The following is a 27,729-nucleotide window of genomic DNA, read 5'->3' as shown; positions in this document are numbered from 1 at the left end:
AGCTCAAATTACATTAGGAAAAAAATAAAGCTTATAGACTGAACAATAGACAGAACTTTGTGACTTTGGCTCCAAGGCATTCAGCTTAAAGGGTTTACACATCAACACTCCCTTCTAACCCTTTAGCTGATTTCACACCAAGTAGGTCTCTTAGATACACAAAACGATCCTTGGACAAAGCCTTGGTTAGGAAGTCTGCAATCTGATCTTCTGTTTTGCAGTAGATTAGTTCAATCTCCTTTGCTTGAATAGCTTCTCGAATAAAATGAAACTTTCTGCTAATATGTCTGATTTTCTGGTGGAAAACTGGATTCTTTGCCATTGCTATGGCAGAGGTGTTGTCACACAGAATTGGTGTACCTTCCACCTGTTCCTCTCCAAAGTCTTCAAGTACGAACCTTAGCCATTTAGCTTGTGATGTTGCTTCAGCAGCACTAATATATTCTGCCTCTGCAGTGGACAAGGCTACTGTGTTTTGTTTAATTGATGCCCATGAGAACATACCAGATCCTAGTGTGAATGCATATCCTGAAGTACTTCTTCTATCATCTTCACTTCCTGCCCAGTCACTGTCACAATACCCAATCAAGGTAGCTGTCTTCCCTTTTCTAAATTCTATTCCATAGTCAAGTGTGCCCTGAATATATCTCAACACCCTCTTGGCTGTTCCCATGTGTTTTCTAGTAGGATTATGCATGAACCTAGCAAGCAAGCTAGAGGCAAACATTATGTCTGGTCTTGTAGCTGTCAAATAGAGCAGGCTACCTACAATCTATCTATATTCACTCTCATTTGCTGCCTCACTACCATCTTCCTTGCACAGCCTTTCACTTGCAACTAGTGGAGTCACCACAGACTTGTAGTCCTTTAATCCAAACTTCTCAATCACCTTCAAAGCATATTTCTTCTGAAGAAGAAAGATATGTTTATCTGTTTGTAATACTCCCATCCCAAGAAAGTGATAGAGCAGTCCAAGGTCAGACATTTCATAATGTTGCATCATATCATTTTTGAATTCTTCAAGTAGCTTTGAACAACTTCCAGTATAGACAACATCATCCACATAGAGTGAGACAATAAGAATACCTGAATCTTCACTAGTTTTGACATAGAGTGTTGCTTCACTAGGACTTTTCTTGAATCCTGCCTTGTTGAAGTAGGAGTCTATCTTATCATACCAGGCTCTAGGAGCTTGCTTTAGTCCATACAAGGCCTTGTTCAACTTATACACTCTGATTTCTTCCTTTTCCTTTACAAAACCCTGTGGCTGCTCCACATAAACCTCTTCCTTTAACACTCCATTTAGAAAGGCAGATTTTACATCCAGTTGATATAGATTCCACTCATTCTGTGCAGCAAGTGCAATCAAAGTTCTAATGGTATCCAGTCTTGCTACTGGAGCAAACGTCTCATTATAGTCTATTCCAGGCTTCTGAGAGTAGCCTTTTGCCACAAGTCTAGCCTTGTTTTTCTGTACAGATCCATCCAGATTTAGTTTAGTTTTGTAGACCCACTTGACACCAATAATTGGCTTGCCAAATGGTCTGTCCACTAGTTTCCATGTATCATTTTTCTCAATCATCTCCAGCTCAGCCTTCATTGCATTCCTCCATGACTCATCAAGATCAGCTTCTTCAAAACTGTCAAGTTCCACAATGCACATATTGCACTGAGCCATGATTTCATTAACACTTCTCCATTTCTTTGGTGTGTGATCTATAGCTTGAGAACTTTCACTTATTTCTTCATCTTGCAGAGTAAAACCTTCATCCATTTGGATTGGTGCATCCAAGCTTTGACTTGGTTCATCTTGTTGTGTGATTCCTTCATCCATTTGCATTTGTGTATCCAAGCTTTGACTTGGATTACAATGTTGATTTTCAGTAGGCACAGGGGCTGTCATTTCTCCTACACTTGCATTCTCCCACTTCCATGAGTCATTCTCATCAAACTGCACATCTCTGGACAGAATAATCTTTCTAGTACTTGGATCAAACAGTCTGTAGCCCTTTTCACCAAGTCCATAACCCACGAAAATACACTTGTGACTATTTTCTTCAAGTTTATGCCTCAATGCTGAAGGAATGAGCACATGACAAGGAGATCTAAATATCTTTAAGTGTGCAATTCCTGGTTTTCTGCCAGTATATGCTTCAAATGGTGTTACCTTCTTTAGAGACTTGGTGGGACATCTATTTAGTAGATAAACTGCAGTATTTACAGCTTCTGCCCAAAAATCATAAGTCATACCCTTCTCATGCAGCATAGATTTGGCCATTTCCACTACTGTCCTGTTCTTTCTCTCAGCAACTCCATTTTGCTGAGGGGAGTATGCTATAGTTAGCTGCCTTTGAATTCCAAGTTCATCACAGAACTTGTTAAAGTCATTTGATAAAAACTCTCCACCCCTGTCACTTCTCAGGCCTTTTATCTTATGTCCACTTTGCAGCTCAGTCATGGCTTTGAACTTTTTAAAACATTCGAGTGCACTTGACTTGTTTCTGATGAAATACACCCATGACATTCTAGTGCAATCGTCAGTAAACAGCAAGAAGTATCTATTTCCAGAAATTGATTCAGTCTTCATTGGTCCACAGATGTCTGTATGAACCAGTTCCAAAAGACTTGAAGCTCTCCAAGTGGACTCCAAAGGGAATGAGTCTCTGTGTTGCTTTCCTAGCATGCAGCCTTCACATACTGCTGAAGTTTGCTCCAAATGAGGTAAGCCATGTACCATGCCTTGATCTGCAAGCAGTTTTATGCTTCTTTCATTTAAATGCCCCAATCTCTTATGCCATGTCTGCAGGCAGTGAGTAACACTTGCCTTTAGGGCCAAATCACTTGCAGGCATCATTGTAAGAGGAAAACATCTGTTATTGGTCATTTGAACCCTCACAATCAGATTTTTTAGTGACTGGTCATCATAGACATTCACCATATTCTCTCCAAACACAAGATGGTACCCATGCTCCATCATTTACCTAACACTAAGCAGATTTTCTTCAAGACCAGGTAGAAGCATTACTTCTTGAATATGCTTCTTACCCAACTTGGTCCTTATTACAAGAGTCCTTTTTCCTGCAACTGGAACTATTTCTCTAGTACCCATTTTTACTTTAGAGGTCAAGTTTCTTTGTATATTGATTAACAAACTCTCATCACCTGTCAATGTACCAAGAATGATTTTCCTTCACATCTGTCACAGCATTGCATGCATAGAACAGAATTCCAGTTTCTTCAACTTGATTTGCATAGTTCAGTTTCTGTACATTTTTATTTCCATGACACTCTCTGAGCATATGTCTAAATTTCCCACACCCTTTGCACTTAGGCTTTCCTTCAAACCAACATTTGCCAAAATGCAGTTTGTCACAGTGTTTACAAGCTGTTTTACTCCCATCGTTGGATTTCCAAGATTTCTGAGGTTTTTGATCTCCAGAGGAAGCTCCACTCTTAGAATTCTTATCTTCAATATTCAGACTAGTAAAGGCCCTTTCTGTAAAGTTCTCATTGTGTCGATCCAATCTGAGCTCAAAGCTCTTCAGGGAAGCAACTACTTCTTGAATCTCAAGTGTCTCAAGATCCTTAGAGTGTTCAATCACAGAACAGATTGAATCATATGATTTTGGTAAACTAAACAGCAATTTCTGCACTACTCTCTCCCTAGATAATTCCTCACCATAACTCTTCATGTGATTCAAGATATCAAACAATCTAGCAAGATATATAGATAGGGATTCACTGTCTTTCATGCGAGTATATTCAAACTCTCTACGCAATCCTTGCAGTTTTACATTTCGTACCTGTTTATCTCCCCTGAATTCCAGCTTCAGGATATCCCAAGCTCCCTTTGAGGTCTCCTCATTCACAATTCTGGGGAAGAGTTGATCTGAGACAGCACTTTGGATCAATCCAAGTGCACGAGCATCCTTCATCAGAAGCTCAGCCATTCAAGACTTCTCAGCAACCTTAGTTTCTTCTATCTCCTTTTCCTTCTTTGGATCTGAGACATTGCAGCCATGTTCAACCAGATCCCACAATCCATGAGATTTCAAAATTGTTTTCATCCGAATGCTCCAGAATTCATAGTTTTCTCCATTGAACATTGGTGTGCGAAGCTCAGAAGTACTCGATCCTGCCATGTGAGACATTGGATTCAAGAAATCTCAGCTGCAATCGTCGAAGGAAGCTCAGAACCAGCTCAAATCAATTCCTTCTCCCTGTTCACAGATTCACGCCCAGCTCAAATGATCGAACCTGGCTCTGAGGCATGTTAGAGTTCAATGATTTCAGCAGTTTGTATATTTTGGGAAGAGGAAAGAGATCACAGAGAGTGTATGAGGGAGAGAACGTTGCTCTCTTAGAAACTTGTAGATGTCTGTATTCATATTCCAAAAAATGCATGTATGTAAGTGTGAGAGAAAGAGAATCTAATTCTCTAGCTGATTTACAAAAGATATTCAATCCTAGCCTTTTATTCTATCATCCTATGAGATGATCCCACTTGTCATGATCTGATACTTAGATCCTAGGCTAGCTAAGAGACCACTTGGACTATGATCCAATGGCTCAAATTACATTAGGAAAAAAATAAAGCTTATAGACTGAACAATAGACAGAACTTTGTGACTTTGGCTCCAAGGCATTCAGCTTAAAGGGTTTACACATCAACAGCAAGCCTTGAATTGTGCTCCAATACTAGGCGAGTCAAGATTGGCTCCAACGTTTGCCTCCTTGACTGCAACCGCCTTGAAAGTTCTGCAACTGTTGAAATTTTGTTGCGAAGTTCCTGCTCACTGAGAACCGAAAATAGAGACAAATGAACCAAGAATGATGCATCATGGGAAAATTAATTCGAATGAGAGATAAATAAAGCAAGAGAAAAGTGTTGGTCCATCAAATAATCAAGAACATTAAATTAAATTTAAAAAACTGACCTCCCATCTAATACAGCATAGAGTTGCACCGTTTCATCAAGCATGTGAAGTACTTCTGCAGATAATGCTCCTCTGTCATCACAGTTTGAATAGTATGTATACCATGCAGCAGTCCAGGTGCCAATAGCTCTCTCCAGATCCAACTTAAAATAATGTCAAGTAACAAGGAAAACTCAATACAGTTGTTGCTCATTGTGCAATCTAAACCGTAAAAGAAAGAAACCCGAATTAATTACCTTGATTGTTGAGGCCTCCGAAGAGAAACTCCTCTGATCTCCTTCCTTATCCAACAATTGTAAACCTTCAATTATTTCCCAAAAGAAATCAAAATCCAATGGAAGGCTACTTTGCTTGCTATTTCCAGTGTTTTGGACTTTATCTGTTACCAAGCCGGGGGCATTTGGAACAAGCTTAGAGCAGTTAGCCTCATTTGAATCATAAGCAGAAGGCGCAGCAGAGCAGTAACTTTTAGCTTCTACCACCATGGCTTCAGATTGACCTCGTGAAGATTGAACATGAATGTGCTGTTTTGAGAACAATGTTCTCAACATTTCGTCAATGCACAGGTTCGCCTTCATGTCAAAAAAAATGGCATCTGAACAAATGAACCTAGAACAATCGATCCCGAAACTTGCAACTACCAAAGGATTACCAATTTTCTTAAAGGCTTCCTCAATCAGATTCACATTTATACTAGGAGAATTTTGTACAAATATAAGTCTCCTGAGGGCCTCACAAAACTCCTTTGGTAGTTGCTCAGTGATGTAGTCCCTCCAAATTAGTTCTAAGAGTATGCTAAAACACATCCCAAAATTAAAATAAAGCAAGCACAAGATGACAACCAATCTCAGGATCAGCAGTGAATAATACTTCTCCCAATCCTTGATAGACTTTTGAATCCATTCAACCACGGTGTCCTTATCATAAAGCAAATCCTGAACCACATCAATCAAAAACTGAAGGATGACTTCAGAACATATTGGCACATCAGGCCTTATACTGGAAGTAAATTTTGTATCTTCCTGCTGGTGTATCAGCCATTTAGTAAAACAAGATTTTGTAGTGATAACATACCCTTGTAAGCAGGACACCCACATCAGAAGGCGTTCAAAAAGATACAACAAGCAATCAGGTGACAGGTAGTCACGTTCCCCCTCCCAGTTTGCTAGATAAGTGTCATCCAAAGCTTCGTGGAACCACCACGGCAGAGACTCCTCTTTCGGTTCTTGACATATGTTCTTAATGAACACCTTCCATGGTGCACTACAATGCAAATTATTCACAGCATACAGTTCATTGTTAAAATTGCTAGAGCCAAGAATAATCATTGCAATCCTTCCTACTTGCCCATAAGACAGCTTTTTCTTTGAGTTCATATAATCAACTACAACTTTCTTGAGTAAACTTTTACAAGCATCGTTTTGTCTCAGAGAAATCATATTCTCTCTCAAAGATTTCCTCCAATCTAAAGGAAATATGCAAGCAACAATGTTTTCAGTTGACAGATTAACAAAATTCTGTAGTGTATTCAAATCTGTATATGTTAGCTTCAGGTATTTTGACTCCAAAAGACAGTTTGCAACCACATAAATCTGGGTAAGACACCAGCTTTGGCAGAAGATTGAATCAGATTTTTCGGTCATGAACTCGTAAAGCACTTGAAGCTTATTCAAAATCTTAGTACTGAAAGAGAGTAGTTCTGAACTCCAATAAATCTTAGCAGATGAAACAATTTGGCAAAAATCAACAGTGACCAATTCACCATTACTTATAAAATAACGCTTATCCACACCACTAACCCAATCAGCATCAGAAATGAGTAAAAGATATATTGGATTCAAATCATCATGAAACTCCCTCCACACCGCCAAGTAATTTAAAAAGAAGTCTCCATAACTTCTTCTCTTATTAACATCTAGGGTTTCTAGACATCCAAAATATTCTATCAAATAAACAATCTTATCCATCCAAAAATTCCAAAAGTACACCAGTGAATCAATAGAAACCTGCTTTTTAGATTTCTTGACTTCAGAATACTTTTTCGGATCACAAATAATATTTTCTTCCCACACATACTTTGACGAGCTTGAAGAAAGATGAGTATTCAAAAATTTTCGTCCAGATAACATTTCACCTTTAACAAGTTTCATCTTGGATCTGTTATCTTCAACCTCATGATAATAGTGAAATGCACAGTTCTCAAGAAAATCCAGTTCAATTTCATCTGTACCTTTTCTTCTTAGAGCCCGATCATACTCTTCTCTTGCTTGTTGCTTCCAAAATTTAAAATATTCCAAACCTATGTCAAATAGTTTTCCCTTCAAACACATAGTTAGACACTCGGAGAAAAATTTGCCTCTGGCATATGCATCGGCTGCATGCTCATAGAATCCTGCTAGAGAGAAGCATTTGCCAGCTCTTTCAAGTCCACGTTCGCCGCACTTTTCCAAATAAATATTAGCTGCATAAACAAACTTTTATAGTTGAGACATGCCACAAAATTGAATATTCAAATGCAACTAATGATACTCTGAAAGGTTTCATCACAACACAGTAGCCTTCAAACTATCATATGACTGCTGGAAGGATAAGCAGAACAAATGTCAACTTCATACCTGCCCTTTCATACTCCTCCAAATAATAGAAGCATCTGGCAGCAGAATCTGCTTTTCCTATAGATTCAAATATTTCGGCTGCATGCTTGTAGCATCCTGCTAGAGAATAGCATTCTGCAGCTCTTTCAAGTCCAGGTTTTCCACATTTGTCCAAATAAATCCTAGCTGTACCAATATAATATAACACTTACGACAAGCAACAAATATGAAGATTCAAGTTCAACGTGTAATGTAATACCGTGAGAGGTATCATCAAAACAAAATAGCCATTTTGGCATGAATGCTGGCAAGATAAAGATAACAGAAGTTAATATCATACCTGCTCTTTTGTACTCCCCAGAATCAAAAAAGCATTGGGCAGCAGAATCTGCCTTCCCTAAAGATTCAAAAATTTCTCCAGCTTCCTTGAGGAGAGCATTAGCCTTTCCAGGATTTGAAGTGCGCTTAAGGTCAGCCATAACTTTCAGGCCAGCAGCTTTCGACCTTCTTTCCCAATAAGTATCACCAGCTCTTTGAAAACACATTGTGGCCATTTCATAGTTATCCTCTTGATAGAGCTGGATGAAACAAATAAAATGGATTAGATTAATACAATTGAAAATAATGTTCATGCATACACTATGCTTTAAGGCTTAAGGTGACCATGATGATGATTATGACGCTTAAAGTGATCATATCAGTCAACTGTGATGAAATTTCAAAAATTAAAAAAAATTTAACACCAAATACAAAAAAATTAAAATAAATCGTTTTATTAACTTAATTACTAGCACCATTATAATCTAAACAAACCTTCATGCCACGTGACCTCCACTCCTCTGGATTGCTCTGAGCTTGCATTTCCCTTGCAAGTGAATCATCGAAGTGCCTAACTTGCACAAGACATTTCCTTTTCCAATAGTTAAACATGGGATTGGATAGCTCTTCCATATTCTCATAAACCCACAACCTTTGTTTAGTACGAGAGACAGCAACATATAGTTGCTTAAGTTCGGAACATAAGATGTTGTGTTTGTCTTCATCAAAACTTGGAAAGTGCTCAGGTAAAGTGGAGTCAAGCAAATCATGCTCCTTCATGTAATCATATATCACCCTCCACTGATTTTGCAATGGTGATGATCCAAAAAAGTTGTAAAGCAGTACATCCTACAAGAACGAACAAACCAAATATATATTTCAATTACATCGACAATATCAGCTGTACAGAGTTCTGCATAATTTAATAAATTTGCAACAAATCTCTTTTCAATGTCTGATGTGAACCTTACAATAATAATCGTTTGAAGACGAAGCCAAAAAGATTTCCAGAAAGATAAAAGAAAAACAAGTGGAATAGTCTTGTAATGGCAGGAGAATTATTGTGGATCACAACATAAATATATGAAAATCCTCAATGGTAATATGTTTTATGGAATTAAACAAACTAAATAAGTAAATATTGTAATGACCTGAAATTCAAGGCCCTTGCTCTCCAATATAGTAAGAACAAGAGCTCGCTTTGCAACTTGATTGAAAATTTCGTTCCGAGCACGCTCATCACGCACCAAAATAACCTGCTCCGCTCCAAAGCCAACTATATTTCCACGAAAACTTCCAAAAATCTTCTTGATTATATTCTCATTTTTTCCAGGTTCAAGCAAAACTGGAGCTTCCCCATATATTGGACTGGTTTCAGGTTTCAATTTATCAATAGATTGGGGGAAAAAATGGTAAAGTAGATCAATTATGCTCTGTGATAACTTCAGTATACCATCATGCGTACGGAAGTTTTGAGACAAATGAAATATTTTTGAGAGTTGTCCTTTGTCTTCTATTTGTTCGTGTTTATCTCTTTTTGATTCCAGTACGAATTCCTTGTAGAACATGTGTCGTATATCTTGGAATCTAAAATCAATACCCCTTGCAATTGCCTGTGCAGTATCACCAGAAAAAACAAAACCCTCTTCAACATTACTGCAAACGTGTTTGAAGAGTCTAATCTGATTGACTGTTAGATCCTGAACCTCATCAATATATACAAAATCCATTTCATGACCCTTGTACTTTTCACGTCTGAGTCGACGGTGAATATCATTAACAAAATCAGTGACATCAAATTCAACATTTTTCTTTTTCTTTTTTTCATAAACCAGAAATATATCATATATCATCTCCCTCTTCTCCTTGCTTAGATTTGACACCCGGCCCTCTGAACGTTGGACATAATCTCCTCGACTGAGTTTTCCATCACCTGCTTTTGTGACTCCCAGGCCGCCTTTTATATGAGAGATAATCTCTGTAAATACTTTAGAAGGATCAAGCTTCTTTGTTAGCCGTATATTAAAATGAGGCCAATACGAGGTGCTGAACCTCGCAAGATTGACCTCCTTTTGTCTTAGAACCGTCTGCAGCGCAACTGATCTTGAACTTGGCTGAGGTTCTGAGGTGTCAAGGAATCTTTCAAAGAATGAGTTACCTAAGGTTCCATCAAGCATCATCAAGAACTTATGGAATGTTATGAAAAGAGGATAACAGTTGGGCGGAATATCAAGAAAAGAATCTGGGATATTGTTGAACTGGGCTTCTTCATCCTCAAAATCAATGCTATCAGTCGAATTGCATTCACCTGAATGGTTTCCCCCAGAAGAAAAACTGAGGACATACAAGTTATGTTAATATCAATATATACAATTATTCATCTTCAAGTGGCACATAAGAAGTTGACAATTAAAGAGCAATCTCATTAACATCAAGACCAAGAAAGAAGATGCAAACTTTAACTTAGATGACAAAGAAGCATGGTATTATAGTACACATACATGCATGAACAGTTAGTTTGAAGCTTCCATAATTTGTCCTCAGAGACAGAAAATACTCATGATATAATAAATCATTATAATGACTAGTTTTTTTCAAACGATTTTCCTTATATATAGCTCAAACATTTACTTACTAATTACACGTAGAACTTTCCTTATATATACAGGTACTATACTATATTATTATACATGTAGATACTAGGAAATAAATGGAAAATATATATTTATGATGGAACAGAAAGCAGCAATCTTTGCATCTAGCAGTGCACGTCATTCAGAAAAATATTTTTTTCTAAACAGCTAATGTAAGAAGCAGCTAACATCTATTTGTCGAACAATCCTCGCACCTTTTCAAGTGTAAAACATGTTGCTTGACGGCAAAACAGAGTTTCGCACTCACTGTCACAAAAAGCTGGCGCAAGACACACATTTTAGCACCAGTAGGACTCTGCTCAACCTCGTTATTATTCGGAAAAACATGCGAGAGTGCATTCTCAACACCATAGAATCCTTCCTCTGCAATACGTTGCTGCTGTTCTTTCTGACATAATTTCATTGTAAGAACTGTTGTCTTCCCGGTGCCTGAGCGTCCCAGTATAAATGTACTTCTATTATAACGGACGATCTCCATTTCTTGATCTGTAAGTTGAAAGGGGAGATCCAGTTCTCTACCTTCACTGTTAGACAGCAAGAAGTTTGCCACCCCAGATGATAAGGAGTAGAATTTCATCAGTAACAAACTCTCACTAACATTTGATTTCTCAACATAACTTCTATCTGCTGAAGAATCACCAAGTAAATAACTTGGGGTTTTTTCGGCGATGCTTAAATCTTCAAACCGGGCAACATCCAGAGAGGGGGGCCAGCTGGCCGGAATTTCCAAATCACTGCTCATGAAAGACAAACCAGGAATAGTCATTACTACTTAAAAAACAAAATTTGAAGATGAAACATTTATATCTTTATATGATTCCAAACAGGAAACACAGTATAATATCAGGCAAGATCAATTCAGAAATACTAGGATGACAAACAACATACCCGTCCAGACATTTCTCTCTGCAGAGACTGATAAAACCATCTGTGTATGTTTTAAATACAGTCTAATTGATCAACCAATTTCTGGACGTTCAACAGATCAGGCAATATATCCCAGATCTTCAACACTTGCATGTATCTCCAATCTTTTTCAATTTCAGTTGTGCAAACAATATATATACCTTCAACCTTAAATTTCTTCCAGATCATCAAAGAGCTTTCACAAATCTTTTCTACATTTCTTTTATTGGGTCTCCATCCACTAGAAAGCTTAAGCAGAAGAAACAGCAATGACATCTTCAGTCGGAATGACTTCAGTTTTTTGAATGATTTCAAAAAGTTGTCACTGAAAAGGACCTAGGAAAATTCGGAGGAACAATATTGATAAGTGTCATCTTAAATATCTGGAAATAAGAGGAGAAAAAAGGAGGAGGATTAAAAACATAAATCTGAGAAAACAAAATTGTACCTTCCATCTAGCACTTTTGTTATTGTCGATTGCTTTCCATATTCTCACGTTAGGAGTTATATTAATTAGGAAAGCCATAAAGAGAGATGCCTGAATGCCATTGGAGACTTGAAGCTCTTTCGATGCTTTAACTTTAAAAGAAAGATTGGACACTTCAGTGACTATCAGAAATGCCCATGATTTCTTTGACTCCTGTATATCTGAAATACTTTCGGGTTTAGCATCTGACAGTAAAAAAACATGTCCAGGCAGAGTTTTATACGGTTCCTTGCAGGAATCACTGGACATGTTTCTCCAGTAATCAACCTCGACATCATATAGCTTTTTTCCATATGGCTTCGATTCTTCTATAGCAGTTACTTCACCGAATGGTGCTCTGTCCAGAGTTTCCATACTCGAATGTAACTGGGATCGAGTTTCGTCTAGTAATGGATATGAAAAAGACCCAAAATAATTCTGAACCGAATGAAATGATTCAGTGACAAATCAAATAATAAATGTCAGTCCTTAAGTAGAAACAAGAGTGCTAGCAACCACATGATAATGTCTCAAATGAAATATTTTGTACATAGGCTCATAAAATTTAAAACACAGAAGAAGATTATTATGTGTAATTCAGAGCATGATGTTTTCAGAAGCATGCGTACTTTATATTCAAATCTGGATAGAGATTAAATCAACCTTATCAATGAACAAATGCATAAAGAATTCCTTGCAAAATTTAAGTAGTAATTGGTTCCGATTTATACAAAGTTAATCATATTCTTGCATCAGGTTGTAGTAGTTGCAGTGTCAAGAACCACTAAAGAATTAAAGTAGGCTACATGAGCAATTAGACTAATGAACTCCTTCTTAATGAATTGTTGATGAAACAGAACAAAGAGAAAGATGACAATTTGGGAGATTATAAAGCAATTGAATACCTTGTGCTTGTAAAGATTACAGTTAACGATATCTTCAAGAGACCAAGAAAGCAAAATGTCGGTGAAGCTATCACTCTCAGAACCTTCCATCATGTCCTCACACTGCATATACTTGGATCAAACATATTATATATCTATTACAATACAACGATATATGTGATGTAACTTCTACTCTCTTTTTTAGATCCTCTTTTAAAACTGGTTCATTACATGCATGTAAAGATTAAACTCATGCATGTCAGATCAGAAAATAAAAACAAAAAGAAAAATCAGAGAAAATGTGTCTTACATGAATCAAGAACGATAATCTGATGCAGCTTCTTTTTGTTTCTTGAAAAAACTGTGTTTTCTTTTGTTTGGTTCTTTTCTTTTTCCTTCAGCTTCTTCAATTGTTGTTCAAGTTTTTGTTAATTGGAATTATTAATTAGCTAGTAATTAGAAGTGCTGAGCCTTGGTGAACGTGAAGAAGTGGAAAAGTTGGATGAGAAAAGTCTGACAAAATACGTGGAGAAGTTGAAGGGGTTTTAGTTTTTCCATGCGACTCCTGTTCTTTCACTTTATGCTAGGGGTGGGCATCGGGACCGGAAAACCGGAACACCGAACCGAACCGGTGAAAAAAAACCGGAAAAAAAACCGGTTGACCAAAAAAGTCAACAAACCGGACCGGAACCGGACCGAACCGGTTCCAACCGGTTCCGGTTCCGGTTTTACATCTCTCCACACCGGACCGGACCGAACCGGACCGGTCATATATTTTATATTTATATTTTTACAAAATTTTAAAATCTAATGCCATATTTTAACTTTTATAATCACTAATTTTCCAAGTTCAACTTCAAAAAATTTCTAAATGTATGAATTGGATTATGTGTTCATTTTTAAGCTAAAAAAATAAGTTATTTATTATAATTTTTTTATAAAAAAAATTAAAATTTTTTTTAAAAAAAAAAAAATTAAAAAATTAAAAAATTAAAAATCCGGTTCAAAACCGGAACCGGTCAGAACCGGACCGGAACCGGTTAGAACCGAACCGGCCGGTTTTTGAAATTTTTTTTGCCTAAACCGGACCGAACCGGACCGGTTAAATAATACCGGTTTCGGTTCCGGTTTGAGGTGAGAACCGGACCGAACCGGACCGCGCCCACCCCTACTTTATGCTATGCTGCAGCATCAGTTCGGTATGGGATTTTAATTTCCAAATTTCAAGATTATAGGCCTCGGACACTCTCCTCGCGTGAACGCAAAAATCTTGTCCGTTCAAATTCATCATGCGGCTCTCAATTTATTGAGTAGAGGACATTTGAATTTGGGGTTTTTTTTTTTTTTTTAATACAAGCGATAGTCGAAATTATTAAGGTGTTATTGTGTTCAAACTTGACACCACTGATTTACAAATCAATACATTTTTTCCCATATAGTTAACAGGTGTCAAACACGGCTCATTTAGCCAATTTAATAAACGGGCAAGGGCAGAGCCCGTCTATTTATGAAAATCATTAAGTCCAGCCAAAATCCACAGGCCTAGTCCATATGTGCCTGGATCGGGCTTGTGCCAGGTCACTAACCAGGCCAAATTTTGCCATGAAAACTATCGTCATCAACTTCGTCACAAAAGACTCGTCGAGAAGGTCTCTCGACAAAACAGTGACTTCGCTTGGAAAGATGAACCCTTAACCCGCAAAATGTTTGACCTTACCTAACAAAATGTTTGTTGCGTAAAGATTCTCATGCCGACGAATGAGCTTTCTCGTGAATGTTTTTATCTGTGCACACATGCATTTTGCCCTGGAGTGTGCATTTTGCCCACAAAATAGGTTTTACAAGGAAAGATATTTAATTTCTTTTATAAAAAAAAAAGTTATTTATACTAACACTCCTTGAGGTTTTATGTGTTTTTATAAAATCCCTTGATATTTTAAAAATTACACAAACATCTTTGTGGTTTTAAATTGTTTTCACAAAACCTCTTTTCGTTGATTTTTTGTCCAAAGATTGATGATTTTATATAAGAAATTTCTTCAAATGACAAAGCTAGCCTATGATATTATATTTCACATACATTTATTAAGGTTAATTTTGTCATTTGCATAAGTTTTTTTGTTTGAAATCATCAATTTTTGAAAGAACAATCAACGAAAACAGGTTCTATGAAATGTGTTTGGTACAAATTTGTGGGTGGACACATGATTTGGGCATAGTGAAATAACACAAAACTATATCCAAAATTGTAAAGATGCCTCTTTCCGAGGTATACCAACCTCAAAATTTGTAATCGGAATTCATGAAAACTTCATACCTTAACAATAGGTAAGATACCTATGCATACACCTCTTGTGCAAGTAATTAAACCCATAATAAACCTCTAGTCCATGTAATTAAATTCATAAGTTTCCTCTAGGCTAGGTAATTAAACCCAAAAGCCAACTCTTGTCCGCATAGTTATATCCATAAATTGCCTATAGTTCAGATAATTAAACTCATATATAATACTTTGGTATGGATCTTTAAACTCATAATTAAAGTAAAAAAGTACATACCTGTCTAAAAGGTTATAGAAAAAGGAAAAAGAAACTCACACCTCCACAACTCACACATGAGTATATTGAGATAAAACTCCATAAAAGTTGATTTGGAAAATCCAAGAAAAAAATTATTACCTGGAAGGCAGGTGTGTGTGTGTGTATCAACTAGTCCATAAATAAATAAATAAATTCTTAACAAAACTCAAGAAAATAAGGAAACGCATTATATAAAAATTGGACCCGATCAAGATCCGAACAATAAGGAGCACTCAACTACTAGTCTAGTCTAGTAGTTGTTTTTTTCTATTAGTTGTGATGCAAATAGTGAAGTAGTACCGTGAGGGAATGGTGAAAAGAACCTCCATCGGGAAGTGAAATAGAACATGAAACCGTAAGCTCCCAAGCAGTGGGAGTAGGCCGGGCTCTGACCGCGTGCCTGTTGAAGAAAGAGTCGGCGACTCATAGAAACGCTTTATATAAGGAAACACAAATATTAAATAAGGAAACGGTGAATTTTAGGGAAGTGTTTTCATAGACTTCCATTTATGATAATGGCATATACTGTAAATTCCTTAAAAATTATGGACATACTAATTACTTACTTGGTTAGACTTGACTTCAATTGAAAAGAGAGAAGATGTGGACTACATCAATTACATCTTGATGAAAATGGACTTATATCCAAGAAGTCAGTTTTCTTTTTAGTACAAGCGATTGGGGAAGTGAATTTACACAAATATTCATTGGGGGCATATGGGAGTTTCAAACCTTTGCCTATATGAGTAGAGGTGAAAGAGCTCAACCAACTTAGCTATACCCCACCGATACTGCATAATTAAGTCAACAACAAGTCCACCACTATGTTTTTTTATGTACCCCATGGAAATAAATAATGATCATCCAATTGAAATTCATTTGGCATAGAAAACGGAACCAATACAATTAAGTCTACAGCAAGTCTACCACCATCACCATGCTTATTTCAGTGAGGCACCCACGCACCAGCTTTTCGAATGAAAATTTCCATGTAAACCAATTCAACAGAAAATAGAAAATAGAAAGTTTAGTACAAAAGGACGTCGTACTTGTCAATTTATAGGAATTTTCTTCCCACCTTGGAAAAGTGCAGGTTCAAATCCATTTATGATGTATATATTGTTTTCTAATTAGTCTCCCTCCTTTGTAGGCTCTATATCTTACTAAGAAGTAGTCAAGGTAGCTCTCAATGAAAAATAAAATCATACGATAATAGTTGCATTAATCATCAAAAATATTGTTTACATCTGTTGTTAATGAGGAGAACAGCCAAAATGGTGGCCACAGCCCATTCACTAACACCACTGAATTTACTTGCATGGGATGCTACCAAATGAGGGGAGTTTTTCACACACACACTGTCAAACAAGGGTACTATTAGGGTTTCAACGTGAGGCCACTAGTCTACAAGGTGCTAGGGATTGATCTGGTATTGCAGTTGGGTTGTGTTGGGTTTGGCGAGGAGGGTCTTGGTGCAACTAGGTGCTAGGGATGGGAAAGGTTGGAAGTCATGGTAGCTACGGTGGGGACTGAGTTGGATTTTAAAGTTCTTAATTAATTTAATAAATAAAGAAGATTTTTATTAATTTTTTAGTCTGTGTAGAGTTCACTTCAACAAACAAAAAACACCAGGTCGAACAAGTCATGTTAGCACTTAACGCCTTCTCTGATAGTCTGGTTAACGGAGGGTCTAATTTGTATGTTTTCTGTGAATTCAAATATCTACGTGCAAGATTTTCAGTAATTAGGTAGTTTTATGTAGTTATACCATCAGTTACTCTGTCTTTTTATTATTCCAAGGGACCTAATATTCTCAAAGAGAGCCTGTGCTTTTAGCTACATTATACACAGACAACAGCTTTGTTTCGAGTAAACCCTACGCATGCTCAGAGGCAACCTCCAGAGGCAAATCCAAGCTTCCCTTTATCAACGTCATACACCACCTCGAATTTCAGCTGCTGAACATTCCCAAATACGGCAATGTCACTGTCATTCTTATTTGCAGCAAAAGCCAAACAAGCTTGGGAAGCAGTCACCGGATATATTATGCCAGTACCATCCAAATCCAACGTCAATCCACCCTTAAAAGAAATTGCTATTTTCGGAATAGTAACTGTCTCATAACTACTAAAGTCATAGCATGTATCCAATATTGAAATTGCCGGAGCTCTCGGGTAGCTTTTCATCCCTTGCTGAAATGCAGCCCGCAAAGCGCTGTACGCCTGTGGTGGCAGCCGTGTTATAACCGTACCCGAGTCGATTATCGTCCCGGAAGTTTTAAAAACTGAAGTTGAAATGGGTAACTTACGTCCGCCCACAGTGATACCAACCAGGTTAATGCCATATAACGATGAGTACTCCTTTTGTGGGAGGGTGGCGAGCCGCGTGAACTTCACTCCCTTGGAAGCTCTGCCGCGCTTCTCTCTGCCAAAGCTAAGGAAACCGGTGGAGCTTGAGGTGGAGGGTAGACAATAGGAGAAAAAGCGGCCGTATTTGGCCGCAGTTTGTTCAACAAAGGAAATACTGTCGCGACCAAGGCCAAGCAACCCCGCAGAGCCACGAAAGAGGCCTTGGTTGACTTTGCCGCAGCCAAAGAGGAACCCGTCGAACACATCCGTCGAAGTTAAAGTAATGGTTTCTTTGGCGAAGAATCCGACGGAGATGGAGCCGTCTCCGTATGTTGTGGTGTATACGCATGTGGATGTTGCACAAGCGGGTGCATAGCCCGTACCAGATTTGAGTTGAGAGCACACCACAGAATTGCAAGACACGTTGGCATATGAGCTGGAGACTGAAGGGTCAAAGATGGGGTCCACTTGTTTGTAGCAAGGCCTAATGCAGGGCCGACATTGAGTCCAAGTGAGGTCGCTTCCTGTGTCAAATGTGAGTGAAAGTTGTTTCTTAGGTGTGCCTAGGCCCACCGTCACAATGTAGTCGGCCGCACCCACTGTACTCCCGGACAAGGCCGGGACAGTGGTGCTGTCCCTCTGTCTTTGGCCACGGCGGTCAATTGCTTTCTTGGGATTACGCCGAGAGTGGATTGAATTCACTCGGGCTTGGTCTTGCTCGAGGATTTGAGTGTGAGTGGGAGCATTTTCTTTGTGTGATTGGTTGAAGTGGGAGCAAGGGCCATGCTTGTGTACCACTTTAAGTACTGATGCCTTCTTGTCATGACCTGAATTGAAATAGGTATATTAGTGTACCTACAAATGTAAATACACCTATGTACAACTTTGTACCTACCTATGTATTAATACAAAAAACTGTGTCTAGCTAATCAAAATACCAAAATCAGAATTAATATATGTTACGTACCAAACTTTAATGAGAAGAAAAAAAAACCTTCTTATGAAAGGATAACAATCTAATCTATATAGTGGAAAGAAACATACAACATCAACTAAAGAAACGACAACATGCACATAGAGAGAAAATCACACGAATGGCCAGGTATTTGTGTCCAAATTTATATTCGCACACTGTTGGTGCTCCTTCACGAAAAATGCCAATACAAACTCTATTTATGAACAAAATTATCTATGCCTATTGAACTTTTTGTTAGTAGTGTGGATGTAAGAGTTATGTTATCAACCTTGGGTGGAGGGGCTGCAAGTGGTTGCTGGTAGCAGAGACTTGACTTGAACAGTATGACTATATTCAAGACCAAGGTGGCTTTTTACATCACTTTCTTCCAAGGTAAAGCATGTCTCCAAAGAGCAAAGAATTAGGCAGACAAGTACAAGGAAACGAATGAAATACCAGAGGAAGGAGGAGCTAGAAATATTGGGAGTTTCCATGACTGAAATTAAGCCTTCCCTCAAAATTAAGTTAATTCATGAATTAAGCATACTCTCTTAGCTTTATAAGGTAATTGGAGATAGCTTTCAGGTTGTCCAACATCACCCATTATAGCGCAGTGGAGATAGTGAGAAATTTCGACGCTGTTTCTGGTCAAAAGTATTAGGTCTCAAATTCAATTGATTGTAAGCCTATGCACCCACCCAATCCCACCAAGCTCACATGACACTAGTCTAGTCAGTAATAATGAACGTACTCAACAAGTTTTTCGTTCTTTAAGAACATGATATCGTGTTAGATTGTTTGGCAACAACATGATACATTCCCACTTCGGACTGTTGAGAATATATAGGATCTCATTGCTAATTCTAATTAAGCATTGAATGACAAATATAATATCATAGGCCTCTTCATGTGTGACTTCGTTTTTTTTCCTTCTTTCGGGGCAACAACGCGACGCCGATTCTCACCCATTCACAATTAATTTTAGGTTTCATGATCTAAATTTTTAACCTGGTATTAGAGCAGTAATTCATTTGCCAGATCCAACCACCATATATGCTCCCCCTAATATGTATTGACTAACATATTTGGTTCAGTCTTTACCGTAAAATAAAATTAAAAAAGCATATTGAGAACGTAGAATTTACATTGGTGGTAGCAAGTAATTAGCAGATAACTCCTAGTTTCTTTTTCTTAAAAATGGAGCTCAAAGTAAAGGACCCACTAGTGTAGTGTTATGAAGTATTTACTCCTTCAGGCAAGGTCTTGGGTTTGAGTCCTAGTATTCGTGTAGTGTGTGTGAGTTTAGTATGCTATCGCCCCTCCCAATAGGAAAGGTCCACCAAAAAAAAAATGGAGCCTAAAAAAACGAGACTGGTTAGAGAATTATATATAAATCACAAATGGACTTGAACCTACACCACTTGTCCAAGGTTTTGAACCAGCACTAAGACGTTCTTTGAGTAATGCGCTTATGCCAGCTTCCTCTTTTACTAAAAGTTTTCTATTTTCTGTGGAATTTGCCGTTTGACCAGAAACATATTGCCATTTAAAAATCAAGTGCTTCAGTGCGTCTGTGACTTTATAAGCATGGTGGTAAATTTAGTGTTGGTTTGTGAGTGATTCTAGATAGACTAGAATTATTTTTGGAAAAAATCATCTTTTATGTGCTTTTTCATTGGCTTTTCACATATAAGCTCATAAATGGGGCTATATGTTTTACTTTTGTGAGATTTCTAATGATAAGTCCCTAACAAAATTTAATTGTATTTGGAAGCCTGTATTACTTGGACTTAAATTCACATTTGTTGATCACATTGCTAACCATTGAATTATAAAAACTTTTAGTCAGTAGTACGTTTATCTAGTGTTTAATTTGTGTATTTTTTTTCTTTTGAATATTTTAAGTGTTGTTGCCCAGGACTACAAGTAATAAACTAAACATTTTTTTTTGTCAAAAAACTTGAGTTTTTCTACTTAAATTCCACATTTTTCTTTGTTCACCCCAATACTTAAATCATTAAACTCTTAAGTTTTATTATTGTGTAAAAAGACAAAAAAATCTATACACACACCCCACCACTCTTCATATTAAGTTTTAGAAAAACACAAACTCCTCTGCACCCTATTGCTAGATTACTCATCTATCAATCCAAGAAACCTACTACACTCTCATCTTCTCTTTACAAACCCTATATTGGGATTGTGAGAGTAATCATGTCTAGAAAGGGAGGGAGTGGATATGACGAATTCCCCGAGCTTTGCTTTGCTCCCTCACCTCTCTCTCCTTCTCTTTCTTTTATTAACAGATTTCTTCCACGCCCATGGCCCAACACTTCTGCTTGCTGTTTTCATTTATCTCCTAAATTGACATAATGCCCTCAATAATATAAACATAGTGTTTACTGCATCCATGTACAACATATATATAATAAGAAAATATACATCAAAATACCATGTGCCAGATTCGTTTTCCAGAGCAAAACAAAATTCTTGATGAAGAACGAATACACTTGTAAGCTATTACTTGTAAAATATTTATCACACTATGTTACATTGAAAAATAATAGAACTTGTTCTACAAAAAAGAAAATTGGGTGCAAAAGAATAATGATGCAGTAATGCCTGCAAAATGCTAGTATGAAACTGCAAGATGGACTAGAAGATCTTAGGATTCCAATGTGGGATGTGAGGTTGATGAGGTTTTTTTTTTTTTTTCCTTTCCTGCTAGGTGTGTATTTATAGGTAGTTTAGAAAGATAGTGGGGTTTTCTTATAAATTGTGAAAATTTAAATTAGAAGTTAGAATGAACTTAGGGCATGTTTACGTATCAGTAATGGGTATGGGAGGAAAGGGAATGATTTCCATTCCTGACTTCCCCTGCGTTTACTTGCAATCAGGAATGAAAAAATAAGTGGGCCCCACCTCAAAATCCGTAATCACATTCCCTCAAAACTAGGTATCAGATCGACTAGGGGGGACTAGTCGATACGATTCCCATTCCTGCTTTCTCTTATTAACTTCCAAAAATACCCTTACCACTTTACTATAATTCCAAAATAACTCAAACCCTAAAAAAAATAAAAATACACGCCAGAAGGAGTTCAAACAACTCAAACCCTTAACGTTACAACACAGCCTCCCTGGAGCAGCAGAAACTATGTAAGTCACTCCATCTATCTATCTATCCACCTTTTTCTTTTTCTTCTATCTTCTGTCTTCACATTCATCGCAAAACAAAGTATGATCATGGATAAATAAATTGATGATATTGTCATAGTTAACCATGTTGGTAGTATACGAATGAAGAGAGATGGCGTTGGGTTTGGAAAATGCTCGTAGGAAGTGGTCCAAGTAATCCTCGTAGGAAGGTAAATGCTTTGAATGAAATGTCTAACAAATTTGGACTTATGGCTGAAGCCGTAGCCGGAATGGCACCTCAACTTGCAGGTTTGGTTAATGTTCTTTCAACGGAGAAGGATCTTGCTGATATGCAAGCTAAACTTGGTGGTGAATTGAGGAAAATAGAATTCCTAACTCCTTTGCAAGTATTTCGTATCACCAATATTTTAGCCAAAGAGCACGATTTGCTGAGGGTCTTCTTTACCATGACTGATGAAGAAAAAAAAGATTATGTATTTAATCTTATGGAGCATGGCTTATAGTGATTGCGATTGATGAGTAATGGGTGAATGACTTTTGTGGAGATTATATATCTCTTCTTTTGGTAGTTTGACTATTTTGTATTTAATCGTATGAAGATTATGCAAATTATTATTATTTGATTATTTACTAGTTACGTAGGTGAAAGATAAATATTTATTGGAGTTTATTTTGTGAATTTTATTTGCTTATGTTAGTTTTGGATGTGCTCTTTGCAACTGCTTAGCCCTTAGGTGACTTCTTTTGTGAATTTTATCTCACTTGATCAAAGATTTCTTAGCCAGGTTAGCTTGTCTAGCTTTTGGTTCAGAATAAATTGCTGATAATTTTCTTTGATAACGGATTCCCTCTTACTGATTAATTCAAAACCCCTTTTCCTATAGCTTTTGGTTTTGGGTGAATTTTATATATGTGATGTGGTGAAAATGTGTAGGGCATTTTAGTAATCAAATTAATTTGGATTCTGATTCATGAAAATTAGTAAACAATAACAATGGGAATCAACCCCATTCCTTTACTAATTTCGTATGTTTAGTAAACAGCTTAATGGGAATGATTCTTCCCATACCGATTCAGTAGTTCCCCGATTCCTAAATTATCTGATTCCTTACTTTCTCCATTACTGATACGTAAACATGCCCTTAGAATATAAAGTAAACAAAGAGAAATGCGAGATTTAAATAAAAAGACTCAAAAATTTGCTCTGTTTTGTATCTCAACTGGTTGGCTGTTCTACTGGGCATTAAGCTTTGTTTGGTTGGGGGTAGTTGCCCAATTTGTTTCTGATTTCAATTTCAAATCATCGGGATGTGATATACTAAAAAGTTATTTGCGTCTGTTTAATGAAGTATTAGTGAACTAGTGTAGATATCCCATTTTCATAGTAAACATATGTCATATGACATTCTTATCTTATAAAAATATTGCAAACATTAACAAAAGGCATATTCGTTTGGTTGCGTTGAATTGGAGTTGAGTCCAAGTCCTTATGAGTCTCACTCTTCTAAATTGAACTTGTAAAACACAATATGTTGAATTGTTGTCCATTTTAATAAATAGAGTCCGAGAGCACTAAACAACGGTCAGGACTCTTGTCTATTTTAATTAAAATAATCCAAGTCCAGTTTCACTCACCAAATATAAACCGTGATCAAGGAAAATTCTCAGTCACTTTAATTTCCAGAGAGGAAAGTGGGACTTTATCATAATTTCGAGAGCCAACAAAGTGATTACGCCTAATTTTTTTAAAAGGAGGTGATTAAGCCTAATTTGAATGGGCATAAAAGGACATTCTTTCACTTGCACCTGAAGTCATATCACATAGTAACAATTCTTTTTTTACCACACCATCTTGGGACATGCGGCATGCCTATGCCTATGACCACTGGGATAATGTACGCAAATTGGCCAAATCTGAACAGGAAAAATGATTCTCCAGTGCTTCGCGGCACTACAATGCTCCATTGTTCCCCACCATCCAACCGTCCGTTTAGTTCATCCCAAGATCATCTCTCCAACGCCATCGTCATCAACCATAACAAGAAGGGGAGCTTTATCCGCTGCTTTAACGTCCACCACATTCACGCTGATCTTGACGCTGACACCTCCTTCAAAGTCCGCCATAGCCGAATTCTCTGAACTCCCAAGGTCCGGCGGCGTCAAGGCTTTGGAGCTTCGCCTCGGTGACGGTGAAGTACCCGCCGACGGCGACCAGGTTATCTTTCTCTCCGATATACATGATTTATGAACTGGGTGGTTGGTAAAAACTGAGGTAAGGGGTTGATGGGTATGTGGCTATGTTGCTTTTTGATTTCCGTATAATCAAAACAAGCTTGGTTAATTTACATGGTTGTGGCTGTACAGAATGTTTGATGTAATCTTTTGCATTTAAGCTAGCCTGTAATTTCACCTGTTTTCAAGCAGTTAGGCTGTAATTTGCTGATTTTTTTTTTTTTTTGGTATGGCCAAGTTGTTGGATGCTGTTCTGTTAGAACAGAAGGAACTCTATATTTTTGGCTTTTTGTGCCGTGAAATATTTCTTGTTTTGGATTGAGAATTAAGATTTGTGGGACAATTTGATGCCTAGCTATATGAAGGCATCTTGCAGTGATTGAAATGCATCTATAGCCATCTAAATATGTATACTTTGATTGTGAAGGTTGCTGTTCATTACTATGGAAGGTTGGCAGCGAAACAAGGATGGCGCTTTGACTCGACATATGATCACAAAGATGAAAATGGTGAACCGATTCCTTTTGTATTCGTTATTGGGTCTGGGAAAGTAAGTCCTCATGTCCATATGGTCTCCTAGTCTTTACCATTAAAAGATATTAGTCATGTCATATTTATGTTTTACTAACACCAATATTCACTATCAGTACTACCTTTGAAAATATTGTGCTGTATATCATTAACCTACAACCTAGCTAGCTGATTCAAAACAATGTTGTTATGCAATACAGATTCCATTTCTCCATTATATCGACGGAATGGTTACGTACAGCTGCAGTTTATGTTCCTAAATGTTATTTCACATTTGATATGAGATTAAATAAGTTGGTCTCTCAAATTTTGGAAATTGTCATAAATCACGAAGCCCAAATTTTCTTTGTATTTTTGTAACTAGTTGAGAATGTAGCATTTCTTAGAAACGTATTAAATGTCCCTCACCCCCCTTCGCCCCCCAAAAAAAGAAGTTGAAGAGTAATGTAAAAATAGAACCTGCTTTTAAAGTGTAGCTTATTTTCCCTAAAATTCTCATCTACGGTTATATTGCTTGTCATTGGCAGCATGCCATCTAATGGATTTGAGATTGATTCTCGAAGCTTGCTTAAATGTTTTCATACTTCATAGCGTCCAAGATAATTAGTAAATTTCATTCCTTAATTAAAAACTAGAAGGAAATGGTATAATCTTCATGACCTGAAACTGACTACAAGCTTGGACGAAGTTTTTTTTTTTTTTTTTTTTCCTTCTTTTTTTGTGTGACAAATTCTATGTTAGTTACAGCTCTCCATCTATTAAATATTGTTCTGTGCTTCAATTTCTACTGTAGATTTGCACAGATAAATGTAACCTCAATAATAAATTTGCAACTTTATTAAAATACTGTCGAATCTCTTCACAGCAATTATGAATTAAAATAGTCCAGGGCATTGTCCACTCAGTCAGAGAGAAAGTTCTGATCCTTAGCCTAAAAGTTGTCTGAGTACTTGTCAATAAGGGCGTGTATGACTACTTGTCAATTTGAGTGTAATAACTGGTCATGTCATGTCTTTAAGTACTATCCAAAATCTTCTTTTTCTAATGAAATATATTCATTTCCTTTAAAAGCTTAACCAGATATTAACAACTATAATTTTGTGCTGTAAATACCATTATGTCTGTTTAGCCTTTTGGAGACTTACCTTTTCTTAACTTTAGAAATGTTTTAATCCTTTTGTTTGAACTGTCACGAGTTGTGAGACTCTCTTTATATTGATGTTGCAAATGCATATGCAGGTCATTTCAGGGATTGAAACAGCTGTGAAATCTATGAAAGTGGGTGGTGTTCGTAGAGTTGTTATACCACCATCACAAGGGTATCAGAACACATCACAGGAACCTCTACCACCTAATGTAATTGCTCTGTTTCTTCCAGATTCTTTCACTTAGTCTGTTACCTTGGTAGATTTATTCTTAAACAGTTGTTTGCATATATCTTAGTTGAAACGAAAGAGAAGCTACTTACTCTAGTCAGAATACATTTCGCTTGTTTGCTTCTGTGGTCTGCATGGGCACACTTGTGTCTAAAGTAATAAGGATCTCAAAATCTCTTTATCTTGTGCCATTAATCCGTTTTTAAAGGTGAGTTTAGAGTAATCCTACCATCAACTCTGTGAGAGAGAGAGAGAGAGAGAGAGAGAGAGAGAGATGTTTCCCCCTTGTTCAGCTAAAGTTACCTTTCTGAGTAACTTAAGGATGCTGAGAATATGTAACGGGATATGGTTGTTAGGAAGTTATGAATGATCCAAATCTATATAGCTTAATTTGGCATCTTCAACTACAGCAGTACATCATGCATCATATCTGCCACACATGATACATGTATCTTTGTATGCATGCAGCCAAAAGTATTTTCCCCCTCATTTTCCTGCCCTTGTTACTCAGCTCTCAGGGTTTATTGTCTTTCCTCAGTTTTTTGACAGGCAGAGACTGTTTACAACCATTTTCAATCCAACTCGTCTTGCTAATGGAGAAGGCTCAACTTTGGGGACTCTTGTGTTTGATATTGAGTTGGTCAGCATGAGACGTAAATGAAGACTTCATTTATGCTTTGTCTCCTATGCCAAAATTTAAGCCGTAAGAAGATACTTTTTATTCATTCTGGGAAAGGAGGTATTTTACACGGTCGATGTGGCTTTTGATTGCTTACTTCAGCTGTAATATATAAACCAATTATCTGAAGGTGTACAAAATTGTAGATTCAATGGATTGCTGCTAAATTTCAGCTCGACGTTGGAGATCATGTGTTATCAGTCAATAGGGATGATGGCATTTGGTTGAGTACTGCGTTTCTTTTTTTCCTTCTTTAGTTTGTCTTTTTTATAGGAGAGAAAACTTTGGAATCTTATACAGGGAGAATGAAACAAGAGCTGTTGAGAAAACTTCTGTGCTGATATTGTTTCTCTGGTGCATGTTTTACCTGTCAGCCTGAGAATTTAGGAAGGACTAACAGTTTTGTTTCTTTGAGTAATGTGTTCTCATTTGCCCTAGTGGAAATGGCTAGAAATGTTTTCCTCGTTTTACTTTTTTTCTTTTGTGTTAACTGGCTAATTTGAGAACATATCATGAGATTTTAACCCAGATAGAGAGAGGTTCACAATTTCTGCATTTTATGCCAAAACCAACCATGGTGTTATGCAGAATCCCATATTCTCAGGTTTAAAATTACAATAGTTTAACCTTAAAAGTATGGTTGTATTATTTAGTTGGGTTCTTAGGAGTAATAGTTCCTCAATTTGTGCCCGAATTGCATTTTGGTCTTTGAACTTTAAAAATGGCTCTTGTAGTCCTTCAACTCCACTTTCATTAGCACTGTTGGTCATGTTGTCATAATATGTTACATGTTCAGTCAAATTTAAGGGGCATTCTAAATTTCCTGATTTATGTGACACTCGTTTTTCTTCAAATCTAGCACCACATATAATAGTCATTTCACCCTTGGATCACTACAAAGCACTTTTAGATGGAGCATTTGAAATCATATTTTTGGGGTTGATTGATTCTTTGATTGTGTTGCTTCAAATTCAAGCATGGTGAGCATATTGAAGCCGACCAATACCGTGTACATGCAAACATACCAAATTACGAAAAGTTGACCAAAGCACTTTGATCATGTGCAAGCAAGCAAAAAGATTCATAAAAAGTGACTGAAGCTAATTTTAGG

At 37.1% G+C, this 27,729-nt stretch overlaps 5 protein-coding genes across 5 annotated transcripts; 1 reads left to right on the top strand and 4 right to left on the bottom strand.

The window, feature by feature from the left end:
- On the bottom strand, nucleotides 3,159-3,950 carry LOC109949473. The gene has a single exon (XM_020565145.1). It carries the CDS (start codon nucleotides 3,948-3,950, stop codon nucleotides 3,159-3,161), a length of 792 nt encoding a protein of 263 aa, XP_020420734.1.
- LOC18793121 (TPR and ankyrin repeat-containing protein 1) lies at nucleotides 4,661-11,141 on the bottom strand. Its single transcript, XM_020565080.1, has 8 exons — nucleotides 10,698-11,141; nucleotides 9,001-10,183; nucleotides 8,345-8,698; nucleotides 7,872-8,109; nucleotides 7,553-7,717; nucleotides 5,174-7,398; nucleotides 4,938-5,080; nucleotides 4,661-4,796 (listed from the first exon to the last, which is right to left on the bottom strand). Exons 1-8 carry the CDS (start codon nucleotides 11,078-11,080, stop codon nucleotides 4,661-4,663), a joined length of 4,827 nt encoding a protein of 1,608 aa, XP_020420669.1. The 5' UTR covers nucleotides 11,081-11,141.
- Nucleotides 11,622-12,292, bottom strand: LOC109949450. Its single transcript, XM_020565022.1, has 3 exons — nucleotides 11,858-12,292; nucleotides 11,736-11,745; nucleotides 11,622-11,650 (listed from the first exon to the last, which is right to left on the bottom strand). The coding sequence occupies exons 1-3, from the start codon at nucleotides 12,248-12,250 to the stop codon at nucleotides 11,622-11,624; spliced, it is 432 nt and encodes a 143-aa protein (XP_020420611.1). The 5' UTR covers nucleotides 12,251-12,292.
- LOC18789846 (aspartyl protease family protein At5g10770) lies at nucleotides 17,006-19,174 on the bottom strand. The gene is made up of 2 exons (XM_020562506.1): nucleotides 18,931-19,174; nucleotides 17,006-18,513 (listed from the first exon to the last, which is right to left on the bottom strand). The coding sequence occupies exons 1-2, from the start codon at nucleotides 19,133-19,135 to the stop codon at nucleotides 17,225-17,227; spliced, it is 1,494 nt and encodes a 497-aa protein (XP_020418095.1). The 5' UTR covers nucleotides 19,136-19,174; the 3' UTR covers nucleotides 17,006-17,224.
- LOC18791304 (peptidyl-prolyl cis-trans isomerase FKBP17-1, chloroplastic) lies at nucleotides 23,635-27,055 on the top strand. The gene is made up of 4 exons (XM_007223352.2): nucleotides 23,635-24,015; nucleotides 24,460-24,582; nucleotides 25,803-25,919; nucleotides 26,478-27,055. The coding sequence occupies exons 1-4, from the start codon at nucleotides 23,728-23,730 to the stop codon at nucleotides 26,598-26,600; spliced, it is 651 nt and encodes a 216-aa protein (XP_007223414.1). The 5' UTR covers nucleotides 23,635-23,727; the 3' UTR covers nucleotides 26,601-27,055.

The sequence above is a fragment of the Prunus persica genome, chromosome G1 (genome assembly GCF_000346465.2).
Source record: "Prunus persica cultivar Lovell chromosome G1, Prunus_persica_NCBIv2, whole genome shotgun sequence".
Classification (NCBI taxonomy): domain Eukaryota; kingdom Viridiplantae; phylum Streptophyta; class Magnoliopsida; order Rosales; family Rosaceae; genus Prunus; species Prunus persica.
Note: the sequence above shows the minus strand (reverse complement) of the source record. Positions and strands in the feature narration are given on the sequence as shown.

Excerpts from the sequence above, each read along its gene's own strand:
- LOC109949473 (XM_020565145.1), bottom strand. The coding sequence starts at position 3,950 with ATGGCTGAGCTTCTGATGAAGGATGCTCGTGCACTTGGATTGATCCAA.
- LOC18793121 (XM_020565080.1), bottom strand. The coding sequence starts at position 11,080 with ATGAAATTCTACTCCTTATCATCTGGGGTGGCAAACTTCTTGCTGTCT. Across the intron at positions 8,110-8,344 it reads GGAGGTCACGTGGCATGAAG|CTCTATCAAGAGGATAACTA; the intron begins GTTTGTTTAGAT and ends TGTTTCATCCAG. Across the intron at positions 4,797-4,937 it reads TATGCTGTATTAGATGGGAG|TGAGCAGGAACTTCGCAACA; the intron begins GTCAGTTTTTTA and ends TTCGGTTCTCAG.
- LOC109949450 (XM_020565022.1), bottom strand. The coding sequence starts at position 12,250 with ATGGAAACTCTGGACAGAGCACCATTCGGTGAAGTAACTGCTATAGAA.
- LOC18789846 (XM_020562506.1), bottom strand. The coding sequence starts at position 19,135 with ATGGAAACTCCCAATATTTCTAGCTCCTCCTTCCTCTGGTATTTCATT. Across the intron at positions 18,514-18,930 it reads TTGCAGCCCCTCCACCCAAG|GTCATGACAAGAAGGCATCA; the intron begins GTTGATAACATA and ends ATTTCAATTCAG.
- LOC18791304 (XM_007223352.2), top strand. The coding sequence starts at position 23,728 with ATGATTCTCCAGTGCTTCGCGGCACTACAATGCTCCATTGTTCCCCAC. Across the intron at positions 24,016-24,459 it reads TACCCGCCGACGGCGACCAG|GTTGCTGTTCATTACTATGG; the intron begins GTTATCTTTCTC and ends TTGATTGTGAAG. Across the intron at positions 25,920-26,477 it reads AGGAACCTCTACCACCTAAT|TTTTTTGACAGGCAGAGACT; the intron begins GTAATTGCTCTG and ends GTCTTTCCTCAG.